This window comes from Scophthalmus maximus, chromosome 15, assembly GCF_022379125.1.
Source record: "Scophthalmus maximus strain ysfricsl-2021 chromosome 15, ASM2237912v1, whole genome shotgun sequence".
NCBI lineage: Eukaryota > Metazoa > Chordata > Actinopteri > Pleuronectiformes > Scophthalmidae > Scophthalmus > Scophthalmus maximus.
In genome coordinates this window covers 81,613-102,500 of record NC_061529.1, presented here as the reverse complement: position 1 = coordinate 102,500, position 20,888 = coordinate 81,613, and the positions used below count along the sequence as shown (strand labels likewise).

Genomic DNA, 20,888 nt, shown 5'->3' with positions numbered 1-20,888 from the left:
GTCAAGTATTTTCATTCTTATCCCCTAATTGATCCAAAGAATGGGTTAGGGTTAACCCCTCAGGTGTAGAGACTATAACCAGGAGTTATGCTATCTGAAATACAAAATGTCTGTATGTGTCTCTCACCAGCCTGTCTGTCTGTCTGCTCTTCTGTCTGTTGCTCTGTAGGACCACCTGAATGTGTGTCCTTTCTTTGAGGTTCCCTGTCCATTGGGTAAATGTAAAGAGCGGATGATGAGGAAAGAGATTCCTGACCACCTGAGCTGGAAATGTAAACACAGAGAGACCACCTGCGAGTTCTGCATTACCAAGATGCCTCTGACTGACCTGCAGGTAGCCTGTAACATCACTGTTAAATCTGTTGTTGAATTGTTCTTGGGGATTAGTTGCAGCAGTCTGAAGAGAAGTTACAGAGGTCTAAGGAATTGTTGGAGAAGTTTGGGGACTAGTTGTGTCGTAGAGAGGTCTGAGGACTTGTTGAAGTGGCGTGGGACCAGTTGTAGATGTCTAGAGACAAGCTGCATAAGTCAGGGCATATGTTGTAGAGGTCAGAGACTAGTTACAGGAGTCTGGGGACTTCTTTAACTGGTGGGGTAGTAGGTTTGGAGACTAGTTACAGAGGACCAAGGACTAGGTGTGCAGCCTGGGGACTATTTGCAAAGGTCTTGATGAAGAGGTCTGGAGTAGTGTTCGACCGATTTATCGGCGGGACAATAATATCGGCCGATGTTTGCGTTTTTCGGCATTGGCCGATGCGCGGCTGCTACGTTCGCCGATAGTTTTTTTTGGGAGGGCAGATCCGGTCGCCTATCGGGCCCGGCCCCGCTCTCTCCGGAACCATTTACCCAGCGCCGTCGCGGTGCCTCTGCCCTTGGCTGCCACGCTTTACGCCCGCCGGGTACCAACTCTCCCTTCTCCTCCGGAGAGCGGGAGGGGGATTCAATGTCTCCCACCCCGCCGCTCCTCCTCCGACTTCTCGCTGGCTCTGGCCGGCTTAGTCGTGGGTCGCGGTGGACGGAGCGCCCGGTGGGTTTGTGTTTTTCTCCTTTTTCTCCAAACCCTTTGCCTCGTGGAAATTTACTTTTTAATCTCGGGGGGGCCGCCGCCGCCGACGGACCCGCTGAATGTAATTCTATTTAACTATTAAATTGAGGGAGCAAAAGTAGTTTCGGCTCCAAATATCGGCTCAAGAAAATCGGCAGTCCGTATCGGTCATCGGCTAAGGCTGATGAAAAAAAAATCTGTATCAGCATTGGCCCTAAAAAATCTGTATCAGCATCGGCCCTAAAAAATCTGTATCAGCGTCGGCCCTAAAAAATCTGTATCAGCATCGGCCCTAAAAAATCTGTATCGGTCGATCCCTAGTCTGGAGACTAGTTGCAGTGGTCAGAGGATTTGCTGAAAAGGTCTAATGACTTGTTGAATCGGTCTGGAACTAGTTGCACAGGTATATGGGTTAGTTGTCGGAGTCTTGAGATTAGTTGCAGAGTACTTGTTAAAGAGGTGTGCAACTAGTTTCAGAGGTCTGAGGATTAGTTGCTGTAGTCTGGCGACTAGGTTCCAAGGTCCTTGTTAAATAGGGCTGGGACTAGTTGCAGTGTTCCGGGGACTAGGAATAGAAGCTTTCCCGTTGAAATATCTTCAGACTGGAGGTCTCTTTTGTCCCAGAAACTGAATTGACCTGTGGGGACAATTGTAGATCTAAATTGTCTGTTTTCAGAAACACAAAGAGACGGTGTGTCCAGCGTTCCCGGTGTCCTGTCCAAACCACTGCTCCTTCTCCTCGCTGCCCCGGAGTGAGGTACTGACGAGGTTGAACCTCCACAGTCAGTTCAATTCAGCTTAGTATAGTTGTTTCACCTGTTCTACCAGTCAGCAGCAATGTTAATCGTTCGGTCGGTCGATCGGTCGGTCGATTGATTGATTGATTGATTGATTTGGGGTTTCAGCTGTCCAGTCACCAACATGACTGTCCCAAAGCTCAGGTGAGCTGTCTGTTCCACCGCTACGGCTGCAGCTTCAAGGTAAAAATACTGTTTGTACTACGAATTCTGTGTTTGATTCTGTGCGTACTGTAAATACTGTGTGTAATACTGTGTTTCTTTATACTTAAGGGGTTGAACCAGGAAATGAGGCAACATGAGTCAACCTTTGCAGCTGAGCACCTGAGGATGATGGCCAACAGGAACTCGTTGCTAGAGAACAAGGTAACCATAGTAACCATAAGTCACAAGAGGTCCGGAGTTCGTTCACCTGGCTGATGGCTGTGTGTGTTTCCAGGTGGAGGATGTTAAAGGTGAGCTGTTGGAGCGATACAAGGTGCTTCCTGCTCTGAGCAGTCGTCTGTCAGAGCTGGAGAACCAGAACGACGAGCTGAGAGACAAGAACCGACAAATAGAGCAGAAACTCGCCACCATGCAGGTACAGTCGCATGTTCCCAACACTGTGGGTTAAAAGTTACAAAACAATGAAATGAGGGGGGAGTAAACAAAATTACATCAGGTAAATGATTTGATATTAGTTTGTGGCTCCTGGACGATGGTTTGTGACTCAGTTTGTACAGAAACAAAGTGAAGGTGTGTGATGATTCTGCTGCTGTTCCTTGAAGTGGAGATATTTAATGTGGCTTGAGCTTCAAGAGCAGAAACCAGAACCCCGACAGACTTAACGGTCCTACGTTCTTTTCTTTTGTTCTTATTTCAGAAGCTCATGAGCTCTCACTCAGAGAAGCTGCTGGAGGTGGAGCTGGAGCTTCGTTCTCTCCGTCTGCTCAGAGACGAGGTGGAGAACCTGAGAGGAACGCTGGAGGGCGTACGGAACCGACTGACTACTCTGGAACAAGGGGGACGCAGTGGAACAGGATCCACAACACACACTCTGGGTCAGAACACGTACAGGAGACGCACACACACACACGCACGCACACACACACACACACACACACACGCACACACGCACACACACACACACACTGTTATTCAATAACACATTGATGAATATCCACCTCTCTGCAGCGCCCCTGGAAACTCAGCTGAATCGCCACGACGACATGCTGAGTGTCCACGAGATCCGACTGGCCGACATGGACCTGCGTTTCCAGGTGCTGGAGACAGCGAGCTACAACGGGACTTTGATCTGGAAGATCCGCGATTACAAGAGGCGGAAACAGGAAGCTGTGGCGGCAAAGACGTTGTCGCTGTATTCGCAACCATTTTACACAGGATACTTTGGATATAAGATGTGTGCCAGAGTTTACCTGAACGGAGACGGAATGGGCAAAGGGACTCACCTGTCGCTGTTCTTTGTGGTGATGAGGGGCGAGTATGACGCCCTGCTGCCCTGGCCCTTCAAACAGAAGGTAAAAGACCACTTCCTGATTGGTTTGTGTCTGATGCATGGTGACAGGCCCCAGTGTCCAACTGTCTTGTTGTCTTTGTGTTAGGTGACTCTGATGCTGATGGACCAGGGTCCGTCCAGGAAACACCTGGGCGACGCCTTCAAACCGGATCCGAACAGCAGCAGCTTCAGACGTCCGGCGGCCGAGATGAACATCGCGTCCGGTTGTCCGCTGTTCGTGTCTCAGAGTGTCCTGGAGACCGGCAGCTACATCAAGGACGACACCATCTTCATCAAGGTGGGGACACGCCCACTGGTATCACCTGGTACAGACCAGTCGCTCATTGATTGACAGTCTGATCAATTTCTGTTTATACTGGTTTGCAGGTTACCGTGGATACCTCTGACCTCCCTGACCCTTGATATTGTGACCTCTGAACCCGCTGGTCTGAGATCAGCTCACCTGTTTGTGCCCAGCAGAGCAATGGATGATGGGAAGGATCAGTGATGGTCCAACTGAGAGTGACACCAATTCAGACAGGATGCAGCCAATTAGAGAGAACTATACCCTGACTCGAAGGTGGGGCCTCTTCTGATAGGCCGACGGACCACCGAACTGCTTGTGTGTTTGAATGGATCAGCGTTGCCATGACGTCACAGTGGTGACATCACTCAGAGCCAACATGGCTCCTGCAGCCAGGACATTGTCGCTGCTCATTATTGATGCTGTGCATCAAGCTTTACTTCCTGTTTAGTACCTGTTTACCAAGGCATGCTGGGAAATCCACCACAGCCACATAGGAGCACTGAAACCAGAACTGACCAGTAGAGACCAGAACCGGCCCAAAGACAGGAGCAGGACCCAGAACAAACTCTTACACACTGAGCCAGACTAGTTAAGACCGGTTGGATCGACGGTTATTGATATGGATTTTTGATTATTGGGTGTTGTCAGTCTGGTCTGAAAGTGTTGAACAACAACTGTAAATAAAGATGATCGATGAACGCCCGAACTATCAGATTCAGGAGCCGCCATCATGTGCTGGTGACGTAATGAGGATTTAGAGTCTGTGACGCGGTGATTGTGGAGTGGAGCCGTGGTATCGTTGCCTTGCTCACACACGCTCTGGACCAATCCTGAGTCAGTGTCAGCCATCAATCATGACGTCTCAGCCCGTTTATATATCATCAAATAACTAATGAGAAGCAAAGTGATTAGAAACATGAACAGACATCAGTGTGATAAGAACATGGAGGGGGCTAACCCTAACCCAGGGGGCGATATGTCATGTCATCCATATTTATCTACAGTCTGTGGTTTGAACATTTACTCACTGACACGTCTATGAAAGTGTAAACACCAGAGTTTAGCTGAAGTTTACAGTTTTTCTGAGCTGAAGAGAAACAGAAAGAAAAGAGAGTCGATACCAGTAGAGTCGATGGTTCAGAGTCGAAACCAGTAGAGTCGATGGTTCAGAGATTAGAAACCAGTAGTCGATGGTTCAGAGTCAAAACCAGTAGAGTCGATGGTTCAGAGATTAGAAACCAGTAGAGTCGATGGTTCAGAGTCAAAACCAGTAGAGTCGATGGTTCAGAGTCGAAAGCAATGGAGTCGATGGTTCAGAGATAAGAAACCAGTAGAGTCGATGGTTCAGAGATTAGAAACCAGCGGAGTCGATGGTTCAGAGATTAGAAACCAGTAGAGTCGATGGTTCAGAGATTAGAAACCAGCGGAGTCGATGGTTCAGAGATTAGAAACCAGTAGACTCGATGGTTCAGAGATTAGAAACCAGCGGAGTCGATGGTTCAGAGATTAGAAACCAGTAGACTCGATGGTTCAGAGATAAGAAACCAGTAGACTCGATGGTTCAGAGATTAGAAACCAGTAGACTCGATGGTTCAGAGTTGAAACCAGTAGAGTCGACTCATCTGTGGCCGTGGTGAGTTTCTTGGCATCGACAGAATTCTTCGAGTCATTTGCACAGTTTGAATGTTTGTTTATTTGTGATAATAAAAACTCAAACCCTTTAATCGACTCATTTATTTGAACCAATCCATGAATGATGATGTTGACGTCGTCAGGCGACATCATCAGATCTTCAGTAGAACGATCATTCATTTGTATTCATTAAGTGTCTGAATATTTTTGTTAATTGATGAATTAAAATGTTTTACAAACCAAACACTAAACATGCAAACCAAATGTCCTACGTAAATTAAGTCATATTAATACAGTACATACGTTTGTATGTGTATGTCTATATAAATAGTATATTTTTAACTTAATTTAATCACTGCCTTTTGTTTTTGTTTTGACTTATACATGTACAAGTGACACTTCACCTACTGTCCTGCTTCTATTTGTCCGTTCCAACTTTTATTTCTTAGTTCTTTTCCTGAGAGACGCCATATGAAATGTCATCATACCTGAGTGTCATGACAATAAAGATCATTCTATTGTAGTGTGTATCGGATGTAAAGATTCAACATTTTTCCACCTCCACATCACCTGTAGAGGGCAGCAACACGCTGCGTCAGGTGCGCTGCAAATTTCAACAGATGAAGAATCAGAAATCACCCACTCGTTCACTCATTGGTCCAATTTCCATGTTCCCACTCATTGTGGGGACATAACTCAACCCTTTACGCCCACTGACCGTCAGTCAATTACCCACAGTTCATAGCATTGTGACGTCAAACACAGGGTTACCAGGGGGATGCCACGAAACTATAAAAATAAAGGTAAACAACTGCCATGCTGGAAAAAAGAAAAAATGAAATTGATAATTACACTAATTATTTGCAGGGGGGTGAGGGGGGACATTGAGATTAGGGCTGAGTTTGAATGTTCAAATTGTCTTAGGAAGTTTCCTAAACCTTGACGTGACCCTGAAGTGTTTCCTCAGCACCATGATAATGTCCAGATTCTCTAAGTGTTTAGGAAAAGAGCTTCAATGCTTCCTTTCCTATCTCCTTTAGCAGAGGACACACTGAAGCTTCCTTTGGGAGAGTAAGGAGATGTAGACCCACAATTCATTGCAGCGGCGATATTTAACATGACGCGTCATGAACGGATGTAAACAAGTCAATCTGAAGAAGAAGAAGAGTATGAATATGACCCAGATGTCAGTTACTGTTACATATGAATCATACAACACTGAAACATGCTGATGGAGCCGCGGAGGTTTTTGTAGTTCATCTTCAGAAATGTGTAGTTTCACCACGACAGACGCATCAACAACATCCACCATCACATGACAACGTAGTTTAGTGAAAGTGGAGTTGGATACTCTGAGCAGCTGTCAGCTTTTCCTAATTCCTATCAGTTCTCCTATAGCAGATAGGAATAGTAGACAGGAGGGTTAGCTCTTGACGAGCTCATACTCACTATAGGAAATAGGAACTAGGAACTAGGTACTACTCTATAGGAACCATAGGAACTAGGAACTAATCACTATAGGAACTAAGAACTAGGAACTACTCCCTATAGGAACTAAGAACTATAGGAACTATAGGAACTAGGAACTATAAGAACTAGGAATTAGGAACTAGGAACTTCTCACTATAAGAACTAGGAACTAGGAACTAGTCAATATAGGAACTAGGAACTATAGGAACTAGGAACTAGGAACAATAAGAACTAGGGACTAGGAACTATAGGAACTAGGAACTTCTCACTATAAGAACTAGAAACTAGTCACTATAGGATCCAGGAACTAGGAACTAGGAACTATAGGAACTAGGAACTGCTCACTATAGGAACTAGGAACTGCTCACTATAAGAACTAGAAACTAGTTACTATAGGAACTAGGAAATACAGGAACTATAGGAACTAGGAACTAGTCACTATAGGAACTAGGAACTATAGGAACTATAGGAACTAGGAACTAGGAACTACAGGAACTATAGGAACTAGGAACTGCTCACTATAAGGACTAGGAACTAGTCACTATAGGAACTAGGAACTACAGGAACTATAGGAACTAGGAACTAGGAACTAGTCACTATAGGAAGTATAGGAACTATAGGAACTAGGAACAAGGAACTACTCACTATAAGAACTAGAAATTAGTCGCTATACGAACTAGGAACTAGTCACTATAGGAACTAGGAACTATAGGAACTATAGGAACTAGGAACTAGGAACTACAGGAACTATAGGAACTAGGAACTAGTCACTATAGGAACTAGGAACTAGTCACTATAGGAACTATAGGAACTATAGGAACTAGGAACTAGGAACTAGGAACTATAAGAACTAGAAATTAGTCGCTATACGAACTAGGAACTAGTCACTATAGGAACTAGGAACTATAGGAACTATAGGAACTAGGAACTAGTCACTATAGAAACTATAGGAACTAGGAACAAGGACCTACTCACTATAAGAACTAGAAATTAGTCGCTATACAAACTAGGAACTAGTCACTATAGGAATTAGGAACTATAGGAACAAGGAACTAGGAACTATAGGAACTAGGAACTAGTCACGATAGGAACTATAGGAACTAGGAACTAGGAACTGCTCACTATTAGAACTAGAAACTAGTCACTATAAGAACAAGGAACTAGTCACTATAGGAACTAGTCACTATAGGAACTAGGAACTAGTCACTATAGGAACTAGGAACTATAGGAACTAAAGGAACTAGGAATTAGGAACTACTCACTATAAGAACTAGAAATTAGTCGCTATACAAACTAGGAACTAAGAACTAGTCACTATAGGAACTAGGAACTATAGGAACTAGGAACTATAGGAACTAGGAACTATAGGAACTATAGGAACTAGGAACTAGTCACTATAGGAACTATAGGAACTATAGGAACTAGGACCTAGGAACTACTCATTATAAGAACTAGAAATTAGTCGCTATACAAACTAGGAACTAAGAACTAGTCACTATAGGAACTAGGAACTATAGGAACTAGGAACTATAGGAACTATAGGAACTAGGAACTAGTCACTATAGGAACTATAGGAACTATAGGAACTAGGACCTAGGAACTACTCATTATAAGAACTAGAAATTAGTCACTATACGAACTAGGAACTAGGAACTATAGGAACTAGGAACTAGGAACTTGTCACTATAGGAACTATAGGAACTATAGGAACTATAGGAATTAGGAACTAGTCACTATAGGAACTATAGGAACTATAGGAATTAGGAACTCGTCACTATACGAACTAGGAACTAGGAACTATAGGAACTAGGAACTAGTCCCTATAGGAACTATAGGAACTAGGAACTACTCACTATAAGAACTAGAAATTAGTCACTATACGAACTAGGAACTCGTCACTTTAGGAACAAGGCACTAGGAACTAAAGGATTATAGGATCTCTATGTAGTGCACTATTCGGAGGGCAGGGGGTGATCTTGTACACATTCCTTTAGCAACCGGCAATAAAACTCGAAGAAGAAGAAGAAGCACTTTCAGTAGACCAGACAGGGTGGTGATGTGTGTTGACTCTGCAGCAGTGCTATTGAGCTCACAGACTATGAAGTCAGTGAGGGAAGATTTGATGTATGACGTTTTTCAGTGTCTGTTCAGAATTCAGAGAATAGGGATTGAGGACGAATTTTGCTGGGTACCTGCTCATGTGGGAATAAAAGGTAATGAATGTGCAGATAGAGTGGCAAAAACAGCACTAATTACGAGACATATCACTGATATTCCGTTTGGAAAAGGTGAAGGCAAAGCACTAATCAAAAAGAAAATATCTGAATTTTGGCAGAAGAAGTGGGATACAAAACACAGTCAGAGCACAGAGTATTAAGGGAAGAAGTAGAAGAGAGGAGGTAGTTTTATCAAGATTAAGATTCGATCACACTGGTTTAAATAAGACATTCTTTTTATTGGGAAAAGTAAACTCAGAAGTTTGTACAGTTTGTAATGAAATATAAAATGCAGAACATGTAATTATGCACTGTATTAAATATAGCGAAGAAAGGGCAAGGTTGTGACAAAGGGTGAGAAAGGCAGGATGAGATTGGAATTTGGCAGGGATACTGGGAACTAAGGGAGATAAGGTGTGGGAGATGCAGAGAGGGGTAATAGAGTTCCTAGGTAACACTGGTTTGTTTTACAGAATATAGCGGTTGAGGTTTTTCATTATCATTATTATTATTGTTTTATTTTCTTTAGTTGGTTTAGTTTTGTGATTGTTGATTGTGTTTTTGTTGTGTTTGTTTTGTTTTGTTTCATTATTATTATTCTATAATATAATTTCATGTAAAACTAGATCCTGTCCTACATACTCCGGCTCAGTAGGTGGCGGTATGCACCTTTAAAGTTGGTATTGCAATCCGCCAGATAAATCAAAGAAGAAGAAGAAGAAGAAGAAGAAGAAGAAGAAGAAGAAGAAGAAGAAGCAGCAGTAGTTCAGTAGTAGAAGAAGAACAAGAGGCGGAAGCAGCAGGAGGACGAGGACGAGGAGGAGGAAGAAGAAGAGGAGGAGGAAGAGGAAGAAGAAGAAGAAGAAGTAGATGTAGAAGAAGAAGAGGAGGAGGAAGAGGAAGAAGAAGAAGAAGAAGAAGAAGTAGATGTAGAAGAAGAAGAGGAGGAGGAAGAGGAAGAAGAAGAAGAAGAAGAAGAAGTAGAAGTAGTAGAAGTAGAAAGTATAAAGTCGTGTTATCAGTCCGTTGGACTCGTGGTGACTGTTTGTTTGATCTCTTACCTTCGCGGACTCAGTGATTCTCCTGGAGGAAACAACCGGAAGTGATCCTCGTGACAGGGTGAGTTGAAGCAGCAGCTGTTGTCCGTCACTCGTTCACACACATAATGTCGATGTCGAACAGTTCATCTTCTGTTCGTCTGCACTGATTCACAGACTCTTCAACAGAGTCCGTCACTGATCCACGGTGATGTTCACCTGAACCAGCTGGTCCGGATCATCTGTCCAGACTGTGTCTCCATGCTTTGACTTCATTCAACTAACAGACTGTGATAGTCGAGTTCCAACTGTAACAAGTTCTAACTGTGACTCTGACAGAACAAGTTCTAACTGTGACTCTGACGGAACAAGTTCTAACTGTGACTCTGACAGAACAAGTTCTAACTGTAACATGTTCTAACTGTGACACTGACAGAACAAGTTCTAACTGTAACTCTGACAGAACAAGTTCTAACTGTAACATGTTCTAACTGTGACACTGACAGAACAAGTTCTAACTGTAACTCTGACAGAACAAGTTCTAACTGTAACATGTTCTAACTGTGACACTGACAGAACAAGTTCTAACTGGGACTCTGACAGAACAAGTTCTAACTGTAACAAGTTCTAACTGTGACACTGACAGAACAAGTTTTAACTGTAACAAGTTCTAACTGTGACACTGACAGAACAAGTTCTAACTGTAACTCTGACAGAACAAGTTCTAACTGTAACAAGTTCTAACTGTAACTCTGACAGAACAAGTTCTAACTGTGACACTGACAGAACAAGTTCTAACTGTAACTCTGACAGAACAAGTTCTAACTGTAACAAGTTCTAACTGTGACACTGACAGAACAAGTTTTAACTGTAACAAGTTCTAACTGTGACACTGACAGAACAAGTTCTAACTGTAACTCTGACAGAACAAGTTCTAACTGTAACAAGTTCTAACTGTAACTCTGACAGAACAAGTTCTAACTGTGACACTGACAGAACAAGTTCTAACTGTAACTCTGACGGGACAAGTTCTAACTGTGACACTGACAGAACAAGTTTTAACTGTAACAAGTTCTAACTGTGACACTGACAGAACAAGTTCTAACTGTAACTCTGACGGGACAAGTTCTAACTGTGACACTGACAGAACAAATTTTAACTGTAACAAGTTCTAACTGTGACACTGACAGAACAAGTTCTAACTGTAACTCTGACGGGACAAGTTCTAACTGTGACACTGACAGAACAAATTTTAACTGTAACAAGTTCTAACTGTGACACTGACAGAGCAAGTTCTAACTGTGACTCTCACAGAACAAGTTCTAACTGTGACTCTGACAGAACAAGTTCAAACTGTGACTCTGACAGAACAAGTTCTAACTGTGACTCTGACAGAACAAGTTCCAACTGTGACTCTGACAGAACAAGTTCTAACTGTGACTCTGACAGAACAAGTTCTAACTGTGACAAGTTCTAACTGTGACACTGACAGAACAAGTTCTAACTGTAACTCTGACGGGACAAGTTCTAACTGTGACACTGACAGAACAAGTTTTAACTGTAACAAGTTCTAACTGTGACACTGACAGAACAAGTTCTAACTGTAACTCTGACGGGACAAGTTCTAACTGTAACAAGTTCTAACTGTGACTCTGCCAGAACAAGTTCTAACTGTGACACTGACAGAACAAGTTCTAACTGTAACTCTGAAGGGACAAGTTCTAACTGTGACACTGACAGAACAAGTTTTAACTGTAACAAGTTCTAACTGTGACACTGACAGAACAAGTTCTAACTGTAACTCTGACGGGACAAGTTCTAACTGTAACAAGTTCTAACTGTGACTCTGACAGAACAAGTTCTAACTGTGACTCTGACAGAACAAGTTCTAACTGTAACATGTTCTAACTGTGACACTGACAGAACAAATTTTAACTGTAACAAGTTCTAACTGTGACACTGACAGAACAAATTTTAACTGTAACAAGTTCTAACTGTGACACTGACAGAACAAGTTCTAACTGGGACTCTGACAGAACAAGTTCTAACTGTAACAAGTTCTAACTGTGACACTGACAGAACAAGTTCTAACTGGGACTCTGACAGAACAAGTTCTAACTGTAACAAGTTCTAACTGTGACACTGACAGAACAAGTTCTAACTGTGAGTCTGACAGAACAAGTTCTAACTGTGACTCTGACAGAACAAGTTCTAACTGTAACAAGTTCTAACTGTGACACTGACAGAACAAGTTCTAACTGTGACTCTGACGGAACAAGTTCTAACTGTAACAAGTTCTAACTGTGACACTGACAGAACAAGTTCTAACTGTGACACTGACAGAACAAATTTTAACTGTAACAAGTTCTAACTGTGACACTGACAGAGCAAGTTCTAACTGTGACTCTCACAGAACAAGTTCTAACTGTGACTCTGACAGAACAAGTTCAAACTGTGACTCTGACAGAACAAGTTCTAACTGTGACTCTGACAGAACAAGTTCCAACTGTGACTCTGACAGAACAAGTTCTAACTGTGACTCTGACAGAACAAGTTCCAACTGTGACTCTGACAGAACAAGTTCCAACTGTGACTCTGACAGAACAAGTTCTAACTGTGACTCTGACAGAACAAGTTCTAACTTTAACATGTTTTAACTGTGACTCTGACAGAACAAGTTCTAACTGTGACTCTGACAGAACAAGTTCTAACTGTGACTCTGACAGAACAAGTTCCAACTGTGACTCTGACAGAACAAGTTCTAACTGTAACAAGTTCTAACTGTGACACTGACAGAACAAGTTCTAACTGTAACAAGTTCTAACTGTAACTCTGACAGAACAAGTTCTAACTGTGACAAGTTCTAACTGTGACACTGACAGAACAAGTTCTAACTGTAACTCTGACAGAAAAAGTTCTAACTGTAACAAGTTTTAACTGTGACTCTGACAGAACAAGTTCTAACTGTAACAAGTTCTAACTGTGACTCTGACAGAACAAGTTCTAACTGTAACAAGTTCTAACTGTGACTCTGACAGAACAAGTTCTAACTGTGACAAGTTCTAACTGTGACTCTGACAGAACAAGTTCTAACTGTGACAAGTTCTAACTGTGACACTGACAGAACAAGTTCTAACTGTAACTCTGACGGGACAAGTTCTAACTGTGACACTGACAGAACAAGTTTTAACTGTAACAAGTTCTAACTGTGACACTGACAGAACAAGTTCTAACTGTAACTCTGACGGGACAAGTTCTAACTGTAACAAGTTCTAACTGTGACTCTGCCAGAACAAGTTCTAACTGTGACAAGTTCTAACTGTGACTCTGACGGAACAAGTTCTAACTGTGACAAGTTCTAACTGTGACTCTGTAACTAATTCACTCGGGCACACAGTCACGGTGAAGTCAAACAGATGTAAATCATTTTCAGAATGAATTCACAATGAAATTATATTTACTCTGTTACTGATGTCAATAAATGAAAATACTTTTGTTATTACATGAAATATTTAATATAATAATAATAATAATGACTGAACCCTGATGTTCTTCTTCAACACCATCTCACGAGACGGTCAATATTCAATATCGCCGAGATTGGATATTGAACCCTCGAACCCTCTTACCCTTTAAACCTTTAAACCTTTAAACCTTTGCTGGCAACACATAAGCAGCCACTGGCGAGGCCACAGACACAAACTCTGATGTACGATGTGATCACATGAAGGTTCACATCCTGACCCTCGTGCATTTTAATCTTCTTTTTTTTGGGGGGGCAATTTCAAGCCTTTTATATTGACAGGACAGTTCTGCGTAAAATGGGGGAGAGAGTGGGGAAGACATGGGGTCGAACCCCTGGCCCTGCTGCAGGAGGACTCAACATGAGCATCGCGCATATTTTTGTTGAGAAAAATCAAATAATTAATTTTTTCTTGAGACGGCAGATCTTCCCATTTGGGAGGTAACTATTTCCTCTGCGGTTTAAAAGATTCACTCACTCGGCCCAGATGTTGCAGAGATCGAAATGTTCATGGCTTTGGCCGTAGCGCCGAGCACAGGTACTTACGAGAGTCACGTCTGTAAACTACTCGCCCGAACACCAACCGATGTCTTTCAGTATGACGCACTTCAAACTGTCTACGACAGGAGAATCATCCCCCTCATGGTGACTCTGATGCTGCTTCTCTTTCTGCTGTTGTTGGTCTCTTCAGTCACAATGTCCGCAGTGGACTCCGTTGCATACGATGCCAAATGTGCCCTCTGTTGTCTAAAGTGTATAATTATGACTGGGATTTTTGTCGTCATCCCAGATCATCTCATTATTCAAGGAAATATCTCGATATCGTATTCTGACTGGCGAAATGATCGTAACATTTTTTAATTTTGATTTATTTTCCCATCCCACTTCAACACACCTGCCCTGCTCAGGTGTCTGATGATGACTCAGGTGGTTGCACCTCTTTTCAGGCTGAACTCTTTTGATCATCGTATTGTTAATGACAGGGTTTGTTTTATTTAACTCAGTCGTTCTTATCCAGGTAAGAACGACTGAGTTCTTATTTTGTGCTGAATTGAAAGTAAGTGGGCACCAAACCAGCGAGTAACCACGAGTTCTGCAACTTACTGAAGCCCCTCCCCCTGCTCTGTGATTGGTCAGCTGCGGTCTCCGAATGATTCTTGCTGAGGTTAGTAACTTTGTTTGTTTCTGTTCTCAGATTAAATGTTTTTCCTGAAGACTTTTCTTCTGTGTGAACCTGCATCTCTGCAGCTTCTCAGACTGTGTTCTACCAGCACTTTACCCATTCTCACTCTCTTTACCAAGGTAATCTCATATCTGACACAGCTTTATAATCAATAATATATAACCAATAATATATAATCAATAATATATAATCAATAATATCAGACCGTGTTCTAACAGCACTTTACCCCCTCTCACTCTCTTTACCAAGGTAACTTCATATCTGACACAATGTATATAATCAATAATATCCCACTGATGTTCATCCTTTATATAATCAATATATCAGACAGGTGTGTCATACATATAATCAATAATCAATAATCAATAGTTGTCTTTCTCTGTAGGATCCCTGTCCTCTCTGTGATGACGCTAAAGAAGTGCTGGAACTGTTCAAACACAGAGTGAGTATCACATGTCCATCAACATGTCCATCAACATGTCCAGCAACATGTCCAGCAACATATTTTTTAGCCTTTATTGACAAGACAGTGTTTAAGGGTTTTTGGAGTTTAAGGGTTTCAATGTCAGACAGAAGGATACATGTGTCTAATTGATAATTCTGGGAAATATTGATCAGTGTGTCGATCATGTTTCTCAACATCTGTGGTTGTCTCTGTTGTCATGATGACTAACTGTCTCTGTCTGTCCCACAGTTTGTCCTGCAGCAGGTGGACATCAGTCTTCCAGAGAACAGGGTGTGGTTGGACAGGTACAGGTGGGACATACCTGTGTTCCACTGGAACGGACAGTTAGTAATGAAACATCGAGTGGATGTCCCCCTGCTGGACAGACTGCTGAAAGACGCCGAGGCACCACGTACATGAACTCATGATTATTATTGGTCATCAGAATGTGAATGTCCAATAATTAATAAAACCAATCGATGTGTTAATTTGTTTCTCTGTCATTGCATCATCCAGTTCGACCAATCAGATCACCCCTTCACCAGCTAACCTGAGGAAGAAACAAATGTTTATAAAACATGATGAATGGGTCAGAGGGTTAGTTAATGTTCATGTAGTTTCATGTGACTCGGTCACTGTGGAGAGTCTGGACTCTGGTTGGTCGTATCTGTTGTGACATCAGAGAAATACAAACGGATCCCTGGATCAGAAGCTGGTACAGTTTAGTGGCTTACACCGCTGACTTTGGTACAGGAGGTTGGGGATTGATTCCAGGTCATCCCAGTCTGAGCCCTTAGGCAAGGCACTTCCTGACCTGGCCTTGATGATCTAAAGTAAAGAATAATAGACCTCATGTTTTATTCTGATGCTGTCACCTGATCTTGTGAGCTCATCAAAATTTCACGCGCGGAAGGTTCAAAGCCTCAGACTGTCGGCCAATCACAGCCCTCCTCCACAGATGTAACCTGGAATTGCAGTGAGGTAGTGCAGAGTACGGAGGTCGTCATGGAGATGGTCAGGTGTGTTGTCAGTCAGGTGGAGGTGAGTTGATGGCGTCCAGCAGTTTCAGCAGCAGCAGAGCTGTAGACGTCCAGTTCGCTTTACAGAGAGTGAAGAGGAAGATTAACAACCTGCAGCAGCAACTGAGCAACAAGTAAGAGACAAGCAATATCTGATCTGAGATCTTACCTTAACTAACCCTCTGACCCGTAACTAACCCTTTGACCCTTAACTAACAACCTGACACTTAACTAACCCTCTGACCCTCAACTAACCACCTGACCCTTATCTAACCACCTGACCCTCAACTAACCATCCGGTCCTTAATTAAGCCTCTGACCCTCAACTAACCACCTGACCCTTAACTAACCCTCTGACCCTCAACTAACCACCTGGCCCTTAACTAACCCTCTGACCCTCAACTAACCACCTGACCCTTATAACCCTCTGACCCTCAACTAACCACTTCCCTTATAACCCTCTGACCTTCAACTAACCACCTGACCCTTAACTAACCCCCTGACCCTCAACTAACCACCTGACCCTTAACTAACCCCCTGACCCGTAACTAACTAGCTGACCATTAACTAACCCTCAACTAACCACCTGACCCTCAACTAACCACCTGACCCTTAACTAACCACCTCACCATTAACTAACCACCTGACCCTTGACTAACCCTCTGACCCTTAACTAACCCTCTGATCCTTAACTGACTCTTAACTAACCACCTGACCCTTGACTCACCCTCTGACCCTAGGTAAAGCTGATTAAACTAACCCTGACTGAACTAACTCATCTAACCCTGACTGAACTTACTCATCTAACTAGACTAACCTTGACCAAATGTTTTGGTCTCTTCTGAAATGAGGTGTCTGGTCTGGAGGAGACCACCACACTAAGTGGTCTGGACTAAACTCGAGGAATACTGCTGCACAGTGTGGTTCAGATTAAACGGCCAATGAGCTGCAGGAGCCATGTGACCTATAGGTCATGTGATCGGCTGAGTTCGGCTGGTTCTTCCTGGTCCGACTGTTCTCTTCCTGGTCTGACTGGTTTGTCCTGGTCCAGCTGGTTCTTCCTGGTCCGACTGGTTCTTCCTGGTTCTTCCTGGTCCAACTGATTATTCTGGTTCTTCCTGGTCCGACTGGTTCTTCCTAGTAGGGAAGTGAAAGGCGGATCTGTGACATGGAGTAAAGTGTTTAAAATAATGTTGTTCTGCTCTTTAATTATGAGACTTATAAACGGACATTGCTCTCTGATGGTTCACTTCTTGTGAACCTTGTTGTCACAGACCTGGTTTTAATCTGGTTTAAATCTTTGAGCTGCTGTTTGTTGTCTGACCAGATTCATTCTGATGATGATGATGCTCGTGGTCTGTATGGATGAAACCCTATAAACTGATCTTTGTGTCTTTGTTTCCAGAGAAACTGGCTCAGAAAGTCTGTTGACATGGACGTTGAGCAAGGAGCTGTGGGACTCTCTGGTGGACATGTACCCAGGTAAATAATACCACTATTACCACTACTACAAATACAAATACTGTGTACCCAGGTAAATACTACCACTACTACCAATACTACAAATACAAATACTGTGTACCCAGGTTAATACTACCACAACTACCACTACTCCAAATACAAATACTGTGTATTTCTATATCACCAAATCATAAAAAACATCATCTCAAGGCTTTTTACATAGTGAGGTCGTGACCTCACAATGAGCAGCTCTGAACCAGAACCACAACCAGAACCATCTGCTGTGACCTTGTGGTGAGTGGAGAGACACACTGATAATTAGAATTACTAAATTAATACTGACACTTATCGATGCAATGATGTTGTTAATAATATTAATAATAATAAACTTCATATAGCAAAAGTCCATGACGTGCAAACATAATTAATTCAGGTCTTAAACACTAAGATTAAACTAAGAACAATAAAATAATACAGCATTAGAATAATGAAAAAATAAAGAGAATATAGTACTAAAACATTTAAACAATAATCAGATGTGTAGAAAATATAAACTGAGCATTAATATGTTTAATGAGTGAGGAGTAATGCATCAGTTTGTTCAGCAGGGGGAGCTCTGCTCCTTCATACAGATGAACAGGATCAACAACATGGACACAACGACTCTGACGCCATGTCAGGAACCTGAACGTTCCTTCAGTTGTGAACGTTCCTTCAGTTGTGAAGGACCCTTCAGGTGTGAATGTTCCTTCAGTTGTGAACGTTCCTTCAGGTGTGAACAATCCTTCAGTTGTGAACGTTCCTTCAGCTGTGACCGATCTTTCGGGTGTGAACGATCCTTCAGGTGAACGTTCCTTCAGGTGTGAACGTTCCTTCAGGTGAACGATCCTTCAGGTGTGAACGTTCCTTCAGGTGAACGATCCTTCATGTGAACGTTCTTTCAGGTGTGAACGATCCTTCAGGTGTGAACGTTCCTTCAGGTGTGAACGGTCCTTCAGGTGAACGTTCCTTCAGGTGAACGTTCCTTCAGGTGAACGTTCTTTCAGGTGTGAACGTTCCTTCAGGTGTAAATGATCATATTGATCATGTTGATCCCTAAAAGACTCGTCAGACGACAGAAGAAGAAACTGAATCAACTCTTTTTTTATTAATTGATGGGAGAATCTCTCTCTCTTTCCTCCGTGATAATCCATCATCTGTCGATGTCTCTCGTCCGGATCAAACTCTCCATATGAAACAGTGTCAGACTGGGATCAGTCCCATATGTGTCTCTCTTCTTCTGTGGTGCCAACATCCTGTGTCTACCACACAAACCGTCACTGCATCACAACACTACACACATGAACACTGTGTGTTTGTGTGTGTGTGTGTGTGTGAACATGTTGATCCATTTCATGACTTTTCATCCTTTATCAAATCATCAGACTCAATCAGCAAATGATCAGAGGCTCAGGTTATACTAGTGACTGACTTTGCTGTGTGTACATGTGCTGTCAGTTACATAACACACAAACACACACACACACAGACACACAGGTCAGTAGAGAAATATAAAAATATGAAGACAGAAGAAGACAAAGGCCGATTGAGGCTGTGAGTGAATGAGGAGAGAGAGGAGGCGGTCGTGTGAACTGTTTAATCTGCAGAGTGGGTGGTCCACATACACACACACACACACACACTCTGTATTGTTAGATGAGGGTGGGCTGCAGACTTTGGTTGTTTGAACAGACTGCAGTAGCTGCTATTTATTTTTTTGTGTGTGTGTGTGTGTGTGTCTTACTGTGTGTGTCTTACTGACTGTGTGTGTGTGTCTTACTGTGTGTGTGTGTGTGTGTGTGTGTGTGTGTCTGTGTTTTACTATGTGTGTGTGTGTGTGTGTTACTATGTGTGTGTGGGTGTGTTACTATGTGTGTGTGTGTGTGTGTGTGTGTGTGTGTGTGTGTGTGTGTGTGTGTGTGTGTCTTACTGTGTGTGTGAGTGTGTGAGTGTGTGAGTGAGTGTGTGGGGTGGATTCATTTGAACAAACTACAAAAAAATGAACAATCAAGAATCAGAATTTAATTTTAATTTAATGAATTGGTTCCGTTCAGATGAAGATCAGAGCTGATCACAGGGTTCACACTGTTCACACCGGACTCGGACTTGAACTGGGTTGAAACCATACCCTAACCCAGTTTCAGATCAGTTTCAGATTTTTGGCTTTAACGGTGAATCAGTGAAATGAAAAAAGCTGCTAATTAATTTTCTGTGGTCGACTAATTGTTTGTTCTTCAATAATAGGATCAAACTTTATGTTTGATAAAAGCTCAGATTGACTTTGTTTGTTTTTTATGTTGTACATCAGTGTTTACTGTTCGTCACTGTGTGTTAATCTGTGTGTGTGTGTGTGTGTATGTGTGTGTCCTGTATAAGTTGCGTCTTTCCTCGACTTAATGTCCGTATCTAAATTCATGTGCGGCGTGGCAGCGGCGTGGTGTCGTGGAGGCGGATCAGCGGCGGATTGTGTTGGATTTGAGCTGAAGCCTCTTTAATCATCGTAACACCGTCATTAATATTCATGCAGTCAGCTGGAGCCCCCCCCCCCCCCCCCCCCCCACGGCCCCCCCCATCCACTGCACCAAACTTTCTGCACAAAATGTATTAAATACAGCTTAAAAAATTAATGGACTTTAGTTCATATTACATGAAGAAGAGGGGGTAGGAGGGGGGGCACCCCCCCCACCCCCTCTCTTCATTGGTTAGCGTAGATTGGACGTCTGATGGGCTTCTATATTTTCCCTTTTTTCTGCACATTTTTCCTGCTTTGACGAGACTTCAAAGCGAGTGCGAAGCATGAACGGTCATTTAGAAGGATTTAAGACATTATCACATCTGTAATTGTACATGAATAATAATAAAGAGCCGGCGACTCAATTAGCTCTGAGTCCACAAGAAGATCGGGGGGGGGGGGGGACACGACAGGAAATGAGAAAGTTTCAAAGTGAAAATGATGAAATTGGAAAATAATTCTATAACTAACCAGAACCAGTTGGACCAGGAGAACCCTGGTTGTGTTCCGATCCTGCAGGTGCTGGTTCTGGTTTTAGTTCTGGTTCTGGTTTTAGTTCTGGTTCTGGTTCTGGTTCAGGTTGTGGTTGTGGTTCTGGTTGTGGTTCTGGTTGTGGTTCTGGTTCAGGTTGTGTTTCTGGTTGTGGTTCAGGGGTTAGGGTCAACTAACCCCTAAACCAAAACCTGAAGCATCAGCAGGTGAGACTC

At 42.8% G+C, this 20,888-nt stretch overlaps 3 protein-coding genes across 11 annotated transcripts in view; all 3 read left to right on the top strand.

The window, feature by feature from the left end:
• traf3 (TNF receptor-associated factor 3) overlaps positions 1-5,368 on the top strand; it is an 8,073-nt gene extending 2,705 nt beyond the window's left edge. Inside the window, exons 6-14 of one of the 2 annotated variants that reach the window (XM_035610183.2) lie at positions 170-334; positions 1,722-1,802; positions 1,951-2,025; positions 2,116-2,208; positions 2,282-2,422; positions 2,705-2,882; positions 3,016-3,359; positions 3,444-3,635; positions 3,725-5,368. In XM_035610183.2, coding sequence (XP_035466076.1) covers positions 170-334; positions 1,722-1,802; positions 1,951-2,025; positions 2,116-2,208; positions 2,282-2,422; positions 2,705-2,882; positions 3,016-3,359; positions 3,444-3,635; positions 3,725-3,760 — 1,305 coding nt within the window. In that variant the 3' untranslated portion in view covers positions 3,761-5,368. The remainder of the gene's footprint in view (positions 1-169; positions 335-1,721; positions 1,803-1,950; positions 2,026-2,115; positions 2,209-2,281; positions 2,423-2,704; positions 2,883-3,015; positions 3,360-3,443; positions 3,636-3,724) is intronic. The other variant, XM_035610184.2, reaches the window with a different exon arrangement.
• A 4,467-nt stretch (positions 5,369-9,835) lies between these two features.
• c15h5orf63 (chromosome 15 C5orf63 homolog) lies at positions 9,836-15,719 on the top strand. Its single transcript, XM_035610102.2, has 5 exons — positions 9,836-10,081; positions 14,718-14,824; positions 15,091-15,147; positions 15,400-15,562; positions 15,667-15,719. Exons 2-5 carry the CDS (start codon positions 14,723-14,725, stop codon positions 15,702-15,704), a joined length of 360 nt encoding a protein of 119 aa, XP_035465995.2. The 5' UTR covers positions 9,836-10,081; positions 14,718-14,722; the 3' UTR covers positions 15,705-15,719.
• A 34-nt stretch (positions 15,720-15,753) lies between these two features.
• mipol1 (mirror-image polydactyly 1) overlaps positions 15,754-20,888 on the top strand; it is a 34,209-nt gene continuing 29,074 nt past the window's right edge. For 4 of the 8 annotated variants that reach the window (XM_035610098.2, XM_035610096.2, XM_035610097.2 and 1 more), the window contains exon 1: positions 17,637-17,651. Coding sequence is in view for 4 of the 8 variants with exons in the window: in XM_035610093.2 (XP_035465986.2) it covers positions 16,200-16,303; positions 17,575-17,651 (181 nt within the window). In the remaining 4 variants the exon portion in view is untranslated. Of the gene's footprint in view, positions 16,304-17,574; positions 17,652-20,888 lie in introns of those variants that run through there. The other 4 variants (XM_035610093.2, XM_035610092.2, XM_035610099.2 and 1 more) reach the window with 3 other exon arrangements.

Coding starts and splice junctions, on each gene's coding strand:
- c15h5orf63 (XM_035610102.2), top strand. CDS start 14,723: ATGTTTTTCCTGAAGACTTTTCTTCTGTGTGAACCTGCATCTCTGCAG. Junction 14,825..15,090: donor TTCTCACTCTCTTTACCAAG/GTAATCTCATAT, acceptor CTTTCTCTGTAG/GATCCCTGTCCTCTCTGTGA. Junction 15,148..15,399: donor TGGAACTGTTCAAACACAGA/GTGAGTATCACA, acceptor TCTGTCCCACAG/TTTGTCCTGCAGCAGGTGGA.